General features: G+C 35.3%; 1 protein-coding gene across 2 annotated transcripts in view; it reads left to right on the top strand.

Annotated features, from left to right (window-relative positions):
- Nucleotides 1-1,990: 1,990 nt before the first annotated feature.
- LOC150100913 (protein NDRG3-like) overlaps nucleotides 1,991-12,448 on the top strand; it is a 398,002-nt gene continuing 387,544 nt past the window's right edge. Inside the window, exon 1 of one of the 2 annotated variants that reach the window (XM_090401077.1) lies at nucleotides 1,991-2,196. In XM_090401077.1, coding sequence (XP_090257203.1) covers nucleotides 2,194-2,196 — 3 coding nt within the window. In that variant the 5' untranslated portion in view covers nucleotides 1,991-2,193. The remainder of the gene's footprint in view (nucleotides 2,197-12,448) is intronic. The other variant, XM_090401073.1, reaches the window with a different exon arrangement.

Below are 12,448 nucleotides of genomic sequence, written 5' to 3'. Positions count from 1 at the left end.
AAAACTTCATTATATTTATACGAGGTTCAGCTGGCTGATTGGAAAAGTGCAAATTTGAATTCATAAAGGATTTCGAAAGATGAAATTGGAAACTTCGAACACATGAATCTACATTAATCATAGGAAAATAATGGAATATGTTATTCCTGAAAGCCTGAGACCTATGTCTCGATAAAATTATTAGCTATAGGTAACATAGCTTAATGAAAGTCACTAATATTGTCTGTAATTATGGCTGATTCAGTTAAGATTCTGACAAACTTTGTGTATTTTGCCAGAGAGGAAACATTGCAGTATTCGTATTAGACCAGTTAATCACCTTCGCTAGAAAATCTAATATATAGGTTTCTCGCTTCCCATAAGGGATTCCAACTTGGGTCTTTACAAGAAAAATGTTAGGACGTTATGGGTTGTTCTTAATAAATGAAAAATTGTCTTTAGCAACTTTAATGGCATTTAGATATTATTACAAAAAGAAAGTGCATGCAGGACATTATTCCAACAAGCACTTATATTTTATTAAGAATATACATATTCATTTCATATACAAATTGCGATGGGGGGGGGTGAGGAGTTATTTTCACTTCGGTTCTTCAAACGAGTAGAGTACCACAAGGATCAATTTGGTCATTGTTCTTGATATACTCATCAACGATATGGATCAACAGTGCCGTAACTAGGCGAGTGAACAGGCACAGGGCCCATAACGAAGAGGCCCTGAAATGGGTTATCAAAAAATAATTCATAATTCATAGGCAAGAAGGTAATCATATATACCAGCCATTGAATTAGAAACCTTTGTGCAGGTGTATACAAACATCACTTAAGCAGCGCATATGCGAAATATTTGGTCACGTGCGTCACCACGTGTTCTAAGCAACTATATACGAATGCTGCTGGTCAGTAATTATCAATAGCGTTGCCCACAACAGGAAAAATAAAAGATCTTTCGAGTTCGATAAACGGCTTATTGTGGGTACCCGTTTGGCTGGAGCCTGCAATTTAGAAAACAGCAGAACTGACTAGTTTCTCAAAAGGTAAGATATTCTGGATGTTCAATCAGTGGAAAAATAAATTACATTGCTTGTCTGAGAGACATAACTGTGGTCGTAAGTACATTCCTGTCAGAAACGAGATCACCGTGGTCTGAGAAGGCTTGTACTGACAATCGGAACTTCCAGTGTGCAACAATTGCCGAAACATTTAATGAAGGCAGTTCCCGACCCATATCTCACCCTATGGGCAAGGAATTGAAGAGAATATCGGCATTAGCAATCGCATGCTTATATGCAATCACGGTATTAAATAAAAGTTTCTCATTCAGCCACCAATATGTATACTTCAGATCATAGCAACAAGTTTTCAGTGAGCCCTGTAGAAAGTTTTAGATGAACCTCTTTAAATTGTGCGTAGATTCTTAGCATTTCAAGATTTTGAACTCCTGCAGTGCAGGATTGGTTGGGTAGCATGGTAGTTACACCGCTGCTCAGGCAGATTTAAATAGGATATGTCACCGAGAACTGGAACTTTGATTCAATAATTTTAAATATAAAGTCCTTTATTTCGTATGCAAAATCTCTATAGACCTTTCATTTGATGAAGAATAAACTTGAAATATTGGAAAGTGAAATGGCATAGAAATAATTGCAGAGCGAAATGTGAAATTTTCTAAAGAAAATAAGATGTTGCAAAGCAGATATAACTGCAAATGCAATTATTTTATTGATTTCTAGGAACTTGATAAATAAAACACAAATATATATTTGAATAAAATTCTGGTCAGTATTCATTTAGAATGTTTATGAGTTTGGCCGACTGCCTCTATCTTGAAATCCACACGCACTAGTTTTTGATTCGCTGTTATCGTATTTACAAATACAGTATAATATGTTTATTCGTGCATTATTAAATTACATTTATTTTAACGCAGATTATACAGTATATTTGTGATGATAAGTGCCTTCCCTCGACGAGTCTTTGAACTCCCTGGTGGTGCTATGTAATAATAATAATAATAATAATTCAGAATTATTATATTAAATTAAGTAAATTAGGCCGTAGATTCAGGTGTGTAATTCAGGTTGCTGAAGTCCCTAACAAGAAAATATATTGATGTATTCGAGAAAATATACAGGGTGGATGGCCTGATTAAAAACTGTTAACGAGAGTTTAGTCGTATGAGAAAAGGCTTACATGGTAAGTATCTTGACTGAGGTTTATTAAAGATGTTAAAGGATTACGTAAACTGAATTATAAGAATATTTTTAGGTTTTTAAATTCGCGGTATAGAGAATATTCTTTTAAACTAACAAAGCTTAGTTATGGAGTAGTATTTGGAAAATATACTTGTAGTGAAAGAGTTATTAATCATTGCAATAAATAAATATCCGTAAGGTATAACGAGGTTAGATAACAAAATTTTAAAAAGATCTGTATAGATATTTGCGAAGAGAAAATTTTATTGTGATTAGTATCCCTTCCAGATGATCGCTAGGAAGTGGTCATTATATAAGAGGATCCGAAGGCGGTACTATTGCGGATTCTATTTATTTTCTGATGTCAATATTCCGTGAACTTGTGCTTCCGATTATACATTATATTTTGCCAATAAAACTGTCTCTGATGGTGAATTTCGTTCAAATCAAGGGAAACAACAGTAAAACTGCCCCACTGACTGGCTAATAGATATTATCAGCCAGCCTGTAGTGCACAAGACCTGAACCTGACAATTACGAATCAGGAGGTTTCCCTACCAACCTGGTAAATAATCCTGCTGTCACTTATTCTGTCGGATAGCGTCTGGTGCAAGTATTTTGATATGTAGAAGAAACTTGTTGGGACCGTGCATGGGTTCCTTCTGTCTGTGTTAGCATCATTACCATGGTATGTTCAGAACTTTTTCACATCCCGTTGCATGCTCTTACCCTTTATTTACCTCTCATCCCCACCAACAATGAAAAAACAGTATAATCGAATATAGCTTTAATGCCGATCACACAAAAAAAAAAAAAAACCCTTCCAAAACAATAAAAATAAAATAAAATAAAACTAGAAAACTAGTCCAAATCCCACAAAAACACCAATAACACTTGCAAAAAATGGTTCCATAACGACTTCGCTAACGTTCGTGGACATTAATAACAATATAAATTATATGTATCACCACCAATAAGACATCTAAATGAGACCTGTTATTTCTAATGGATATTCAGTGCTGGCAATCTCAACTACAGTCTTCTCAATCTCACTATACCTTACTCAGTGCCTTCTGTCACCAGGGCATTTCATGTGCATTATTAAGTCTGACATGCCATGTTAGAGAATGCTAAATTTTTAATCCACCCCCCACACCTTTTGATTATAGCGTCGTTCAAGTTACCTTTAACATGGAACACCCTTCACTCAGCGATTATCAGTTTTGTGTCCTTTCATTACAATGCTTGTAAATGCAATGATAAGGGAAGGCTCGTGCACAGGCACTACGAAACTGCAGCACCCTCAATTTTTCTCGATATATATAAATATATTTATTAATTTATTTATATTTGCTTGCAATATTTAATATTATCGTCAACAATCCTATACATTCTCTTATTTTGTATAAAAAATAATAAACATCTATCCTGTAGCACTTAGGAGGGCGAAGGACGCTAGCAGCACTGTGTTTGACCACAGTGTCATATTCCTACGCGCACAAGCATATGCACGTCATAGTGAGATGCGAGCTATTAGCGTAATGCTGCACTGTCCGTCGCGCAGTTCCACTGTTGTTTACATGCAGTTTGCGCCAGTGGTAGAGTGTTCGTAGTGCTTATCGTGTTTACTCCGTCTCTTTAAATATTTGGACATTACAATGAAAGACAACATTTGTTATAGATTTTATTTTAGACCATTATTGGGGTTATGATAATGGATTTTATTTTTAAGTAATTTGAATTATACCAAACTGTATAATTTTATCGATAATAAACAATATTTTTTCATGTTTAATTTTTTTTAAATTTTTACCATAATTTTGATATTTTATCCAGACACATATACACTGTACTTACAGTGTAACTTACAGTGTATACGTGGGGGTGCTGCAACTTAAAGTTGCAGTACCTCCACGAGCCGCCACTGGTAATGATCTCCACAACTTCTATTTTCTTCGTCTGACACCTGCTCTCACAGAATAACAGAAACATTTTCAACAGCTTGAGACCAAAATTTCTGCTTCACACTCAGCCCAAAGAGCAGCTCGCATAGTCCAAAACTGAAATAGTCAAATATAATAACTCGCCTTCTGTTTAAATTACATTCGAGACTTTTGGTCTCCGGTCATGGCCGTTGGGTGCAGCTTTTGCTCTTCCATGTTCCCATTTCTTCGACTGGAAATACTAGGGAAAGTTTTCTTATATAAGACTTTTCCTCGAGTGAACTCGGATTTTTCATCTCACAAAGCAGGCCCATCTAGACAATGCATAAAATGAACAAATTAATGGCATTATTATTATTATTATTATTATTATTATTATCAAAAGGTCACCGAGACAGCGAAGGTCATGCACAATGAGCTGTAACAAGTACAATAAGCCATTAAGCGACGAAGGGGGCGGGCCGCATTGTTCTGGATGTGGCAAAAAACAACGTTTCCACTGTTCAGGGACTGCAGAAAGCACGAGGAAAGCAAAAGGAGCCGCGAAACGGACCGAATGGCGATGTCTACAATGCCGTGAGAAAACGAAGAATAAAGAACAGACACCAAAGAAAAGTAATGACGCACATCAAGGTAAACCGCTTCCTGATCCTAAAATTACAGATAACTTTGATTCATTTAAACTCACGGTGAAGGACTTGCTAAATACACACATGGAACAAATCAACAAAAAATTTGAGGAGTATGAACGTTACATAACGTTCAATAACGTGACCTCTGAAGAAATGTTAGGAACCGTGCGAGAAATAAAGACAAAATTAACGGTAGTGATTGAAACACAAGAAACACTCAAGCGCGAAAATGAAGAACTGCAGAAAGAGGTCAACACACTCAAGTGTCAAATAAAACACATGCTACAAAAAGAAAGAAAAAAACAACTTCAAATTGAGGGAATAACAAAGGAAAATACGGAAGACTTAAGCAACATATTGCAACTGATCGGCAGCAAAATTGGGATTCAAATCGCAACCACAGACATCACCTCTATTAACCGAGGCCCACACAAAAACAAAGAGAGGCCGTCACCAATCATCGCTCGTTTTACCAACAGAAGTCTGAGAAACACCATTCTTGCAGCAAGCAAGAAAACAAGGCCGACAACAACGATCCTAACTGACAAGAATCTCCCAACACCAATCTATATAACGGAACACTGGACTCCATACTTCAAAAATCCTTTATACCAAGCAAGGAAGACAAAAACAGAGAAAAACTACAAGTTCCTATGGACTAAGGATTCACAGATATTTATGAGAAAGAATGAATACACTAACTCTTCACATCCTTAAGGACAAGATTGGAAATCACTTAAAAATATATATAATGGAGATCTCAAACATAGGCGAACATATCTAGTCAGACAATCTAATCTTCAAGGTCTTTGACTCTTTGAAGAAATGGTCCCCTCAACAAAACCTGCGGCCCCCTTGGGAGCCGTAGGTTTTGTTGAGGGGGGGGGGGCAGTGAAATAGTGAAAGCAAATTTAAAATATTTTAAAACTAAGTAGATTTTTTTTATCTTAAAAGAAGCATATTTAATTTTTATTATTTATTATTTCTTTTTTATTATTTTTTTATATTTTAATGGAAAAAATCACACATTGGCGCGGGTTCACAAATTTTGCTTCCTGCGTATTTCGGCGCTTAATGAATATTAGTAAATATATGCTTATTCATATAAGTTTCATTTCAAAGCAGAAATCTAAGAATTGCAGTTTCAAATATTTCAACTGATATTGGTGTAGCAGTATTGAAACACATCCATCACACTAAATTGTTATTAAACACCTTTTATGTTTTTAATTCTTTCTTTATTACTAATCGTTTTACATTTCATGTGCTTGTATTGCAAATGTACAATAACAATATATCTATTTATATAAAAATATGAGATAATGTGCCGTGTCAAATGTGTATGTAAGATGCTAAAAATGTAATATTTGCATTTGATTTTTGCAATATTCGCTGTGTATGTTTTGTATTGAATATAAACACAACAAATATTATAATAATATATGTCTATATTATGATTTTTTTCTAGGGGGGGACCGTGAAATATTTTAATTTTTCCAAAGGGGGCCCTGACATCCAGATGTTTGGGAAGCACTGCTTTAAGAGACCAAACATCATACTTTTCCAAGCTATTTAAGGCCTTTAAGAAGCAGGATAGTTGCCTTATACTAGGCGGCGAAATACTTGTCTACCACCGAAAGACTTTCATAAACGATATGATTTATGTGGTTTATGAAAGTCCCTGCTAACAATGAGATTAGAGCACAATGCTTAGCTGAATTAATATTCAGCCAACCAGGGCACTCCGATCTTTTTTTCGTTTATAATTTTTTTTCGAAGTTACTTTGCTGGTCCGCTTGGCTGAATATTAAACCTCAGCCTTAGGGGTTGGAATTCTGTTATGGTATGGATGTTCATGAATGTCTTTAGGTGAAACATGCTTTTCATCTCCCAATGTTAACACTATCCATAAGCTTACTTATTGAAGGCTTAAATAGCCTGTGTATTTTTTATTTCATTGATATAATTTACCACGGTTTTAAACTAATAAGATGTATCATTATTAGTAGTAATAGCAGTAGTTAGTATTTTATTTTATAATTCTACATCTATATTCTACAGTTCTTGTACTGCGTTTATTGCAACTAGAAACAAAGCTTTCCTGAGCTCTTTAGCAACAAACACGAAGTGCGTTAGTCAAGCCTTTTTTTTTTCCTTCTTTTATGTCACTACAACATAATTTATAAGAATGACCAACGGTATCAGTTTCGTCACAGTTACAACGAAAAATGCAGTTCGTAACACGTACGGCAGTTCGAGGTTATTACGATCTTCCAAACGCATGTGCCATTGTATATCAAGTATAAGAACGTGATGCAACACCATATCATAAATGAACACATCTGTATTTGTACTGCAATGCCGCATGATTTCTACATGTTTCTAGAAATAGAGCAAGAATAGCCACGCTTAGGCAATATTTTGTTAGTTTTTCACTGCCTTTTTTTTTTTTTTTTTTTTTAAATGGCGTTTTTACAGCCATGTAAGGAAGAAAATGTAATCAGCATGAATTTAAAGCGTGCACTTAAATATTATTTGTAAATATTCTTCCCAGTTTTCTTCTGGGTAAATTTTGATGACTCAAGAGTGAGAATTAAGTGATTATCTTGTACTGTTTCACAAAAAAAAAAAAAAAAAAAAAAAAGAGAAAGAAAAATCAGAAGTAACTAATAATAAATAAATTGTGAAAATATCCGCTAACGCATTTTTCATAAGCTTCGGTAATCAGTGGAAATCTGTCAAATTCGTTGTCATCGCTAGCTAATTTCAACTGATGATGTGTTGACTTACGACTTATGAGAATATAGCAGACAACTGTTCCTAATTCTAACTGGAATTACTGTGCGAAATAGCATTAATTCCAAGATCAGTATTTATGAGTTCGGTGGACTACCTGAAAAAGTTTTCTTCAGAAAAAGCTTAGTTAGCGACTAGAATCGAACTCATATAAAGGTCTTCTGTCAGCATAATGGCATGGAAGTTACCATGAGGCTACACATCCTAAATAAATAACCAATACATAAATAAGTTTTGACCATAAACAACTCTGCTGCTGTTGTAAACAGAAAATAATAATTTTCTGTTTACAGCAGCCAGATTCAAAATTGAAAATATACTGTACAGCAAACTTGTTTAAATTTATTCACTAATAATAAAATGTGCTGTCGACTAAACACTTCTTTACTGTGTTAACTACCGATCTCACAAATGATATTCTGAAGTTTCTCTTAAATAATAAAAAATATGTGTGTATATTCTGAACTGTTTGGCCTTATAGCAACGTTTCTTATATTCGTCGCTATCGTAATTTTACAGGCATCGGGAACAAACAGTTACAGCTTCGATTTTAGTTGCCACGTGAAAACTTTTTCTGAGTCTTTCATCAGCTATCTCCCATGCTATTCGATCTCTGGAACAGGCATTTTCTCTCCGAAATCCTGATTTTCAACTGCGCATCTCTGAAAATTGTTCTCTGAAACCTATATATATATATATTAAAAAAAAAAAAAAATTGAATGACTAAAACCGAGATTTAAGTAAAAAGGTTTTAATATTAAAACACGACTAGTTTCGGCTTGTAACAGCCTTCATCAGGTGACATTATAAAAGAAAGAAAAAGAAAAAAGAAAAAACACTAAAGGTTAAATAAACTATGAACAACACAGAGCAGGGGTTCCCAACCTTTTTTATTTCCTAGAGCACATTCTAAAATATCGATAGGGCGACGGGCACCACACCATCTATTTTTTCAAGCAAATTTTTTGAATTCGTTTGTTAAATGAATGCATACAAAGTTTACATTATAATCAAATGTTTTATTACTTAAAAGTTTACATTATATAAACATTTAAATATATATATGTAAGTTAGTGTGATCTTTGGCATTGCATTTCATTGGCCAGTGCTTCATAATTAAGAGAATATGATATTGGAGTTCTTAAACTGGAATGAACAACTTCGAATGCGCATCTACTTTACATTGTATGCGTTTAATACTCGTCATGTGTCATTAACGCATGCGTCATAGAGCATGCCTTGAATTGTTGCGTGATTATTTCAAACTATACGGCACACGGTTGAACAGCGGCGGGCACACACAAATCGGTCGACGAGCGCCATGGTGCCCGCGGGCATAGGGTTGGGAACCCCTGACATAGAGTCTCTATACATAATTGACATTAAAACGTTGTGGTTGTATTTAAAGCTGTTCTTTCGCTTGTTGTATTGTTGGAAAAGTGCGTGGTAGTAGCATCCCGTGAACGCCAGTACATGATTACAGCTGAATGACTATCTGGGGGGTTGTAGCTCAAATTATTATTTAGATGAACAGGATTGAAGATGATTTCCCCAGATTCCACGATTTTTCTCTCTAGTTCATCATTGCAACGGAAGATTTTTTAGTAGATTTTTTTCCCCAGCAGACTGTGTGACTTTGGCTTTCATCATTAGGATTAGCCGAGAAAAGGATGTGACTTGATAATGCACTGGCTCGCTGTCTCTTGTAAGTAATGTCCCTCATGTGTTCTTCCATACGCAATTCGACAGATTTGTCTGTCTGCCCAAAATAAGGAATATCACAATCACACAATATTTTATATACACCAGGGTATTTAAGATGATGATGACAAGATTTTGGGTGGCTTATTAAGAAACGGATTTTTGGAAGTGGAGTGAACAAAGTTCTGATATTTTTCTAATCGTAATGATGAAAGCCAGTCACACAATCTGCTGGGAAAAATCTACTAACATCTTCCATTTCAATGATGAACTAGAGAGAAAAATCGTGGAATCTAGGGAAATCATCTTCAATTCTGTTCATCTAAATAATAACTTGAGCTACAACCTCCCAGATAGTCATTCAACTATAATCATGTACTGGCGTTCACGAGATGCTACTAGCACGCACTTTCCCAACAATACAACAAACGAAAGAACAGCTTTAAATACAACCACAACGTTTTAATGTCAATTATGTATAGAGACTCTCTATGTTGTTCATAGTTTATTTAAGCTTCAGTGTTTTTGTGTTTTTTCTTTTTTCTTTCTTTTATAATGAAAGCTGTTGAAGAAACTGTTGACACCTGATGAAGGCTGTTACAAGCCGAAACTAGTAGTGTTTTAATATTAAAACCTTTTTACTTAAACTCGGTTTTAGTCATTCAATTCTTTAAAAAAAATATGTATGTTAACCGAGTAAATGATCATTCTTTCATATATATATGTAAGATTAGTGATCAGAGCTTATTCTACTTTTATCATGAGTTGCGTTGGTCTTGCACTACGTTCAGGGTCAGCTAGACTTGCAACACTTGCAGGCGCAAACTTATTTGTCTGTTTGCTTACTTGGGAAATGGAGTAAAACCAGGTTTAAAATAACTTGGTATCTTTAACATTTATTATACCCAAGGTAAAATACTTTCTACATGTATATATATATATATATATATATATATATATATGGAGAGAGAGAGGGGGGGGGTAAAGTATGAAAGAGGACAAAAAGTTGGTTTGGTATGTTTGGAGCTAGAGAGTGAATGGATGTTGACCAGTAGCTACTCCTGTGTTTATGGGTTTTGAGGGAAAGGTGGGTCCGCGCGGTTAGCCTAGTGGCTTTGCGCCTCGCAACCATATGCTTGGAGAAGGAGTGTCCTGGGTTCGATTCCCGTCAACGACGTGAGGAGCTTAAGGATCTTCCTCAGCCATAGCCAAGTTAGCCGGTCTTGGGCGTGGACAGCAGGGTTTTTTCTGCCAGTTTATCTGGTGTTTTTCATCCCGCAAGCAGGCAAACCGGTCCGAGGACACACACACGGATTACAGTCAGGAATACTGACCAAGCCTTAGGTCTGATTCGTCAGCCTATGCCGGTTCCGGAGCCCGGATAAAATTTGGAGGGACTAGATGGTACCGTGAACTCGCGTAAAAAGGGGGAACGCGGTATCATCACACGAAAATTTATTTAGGGAAAGGTGGGATGTTGTCAACCATTTCGGCAGAATAGTACCGGGGGGGTGGAGGGTCGTATCTATGGAAAATACCTGTAGAAGAGACACAGAAAGGAAACAATACGTTTGTAAGAGAAGGATCACGAGTTAAACCAAATCGCTCTCCTCTGGACCGTATCAAACATTTTTAGAGGGGTTTGTTTGCTGCAGCACTCAATATGAGAGAACAATATTCCAAGATGCAGATGAAACTATTATTGCTATTAATTAGATAACTATATATTTATTAATGTGATGTCCTTATGGCAGCAGAATCTAGAGGTGTAAATTAGTCCAAGGGTGAGGGGGGGGGGTCAGATGAAGTACGGTCTTTTTTGGGGTGAAATAAGGCAAGACTGTGTTTTGCATTTAACAAGGTGTCCTATAGCAAGGCGATCAATGTTTAAGACACTGAACAATACCTTTTAGCTTGAGATATATGGACATTTCAATCAAGGTTTGTCAAATAAAAAGACGTTTTCATTTGATAAACATTGTTTTAATTACTCTTAAATGTTTAATGGATAGTGTGCGCAATGACGAAAAAAAAATGATATAAGTGTGTTGCACAATAATAACAAATAATGGTCCATTATCCTTTGTACTTGAACATGGCTGATCAATACATTCTTGTTAACACTTCAAAATAGCTACTGCCATAATAACTTAATAATAATCTCAGTGGATGGGAAAGAAAAAAAAAACTTCTTTTGGAATGAGATGAAGCGGTTCCACTGTGCAAACCAGTGTTTCTTAAGCTTTTTTATTTATTTATTTTTTTTTTTTTGAGACTGAGGAACCCTGTATAAAAATATTTCTTTTTCGCCGAATCCCTTTGAAAATTTTCATAAGTTATCGGAAAACAAATTATGACAATGATCGGTTATGCAAAATATTTTAATCAAGAAAACATATGATACATAATATTACATATAATAAAGTAACATAACTGTTCTAGAAATAAGCTAAATTAATAAAAATGTGTATTTTCATCATTCATTGAATCCCCCCGCTCCCCCAGAAACTACATCTATTACAAGTTATAAATATCTGTATACCTCTGGGGGCACCCATAAAGTTTTCGCGGAACCGAAGAAACTCATTATAAATTACAATGAGTTTTTGATTGAAAATCATACATAAATCGTGAAATTCTTCCACTTTCTACTTAATTAGACCCCCCCCCCCCTCTTTGAAGTCCAATCGAATAGAGTCATGACGTATGCACCTTCCCCTCTCAGAAATCAATCAATCACGGAAGAGTTGAATGTCTGATTTATCAAAACCCGGAGACTGGGCTGCGTGGCAAGCGTTAGGTCGATTCTCTTAGTTTAAAATAAAAGTGTTACAAGACGATTTGCATAGTCAGTTTTACAGACATCGAGTTATGTAACATTTAAAAATACAACAAAGCGAGGTTTGAAAATGTGGATCGCTAAAAAATGAATTAAAAATAACTTCTAACCGGTGTGAAATGACGAATAGATTATTATTTAACAATAAAATGATCAATTTGATTTCGAATATTATCAATAGACGAGCATCAGCTATTCGTTATTACTGAAACTGGAAGAAGACTGTTTTTCCTCTGTTGTTGATTCTAGAGATTTCTTTCTCCTTCCTATCTCTGCATTGTAATCCTCGGTATGTTTTGGTTCTTGGTTATATACGTACTTATTCTAGTTTTTCATAGAAGA

Source organism: Typopeltis vanoorti, chromosome 12 (genome assembly GCF_054136105.1).
Source record: "Typopeltis vanoorti isolate ZY-2024b chromosome 12, IOZ_Tvanoo_1.0, whole genome shotgun sequence".
Taxonomy (NCBI): Eukaryota; Metazoa; Arthropoda; class Arachnida; order Uropygi; family Thelyphonidae; genus Typopeltis; species Typopeltis vanoorti.
Note: the sequence above shows the minus strand (reverse complement) of the source record. Positions and strands in the feature narration are given on the sequence as shown.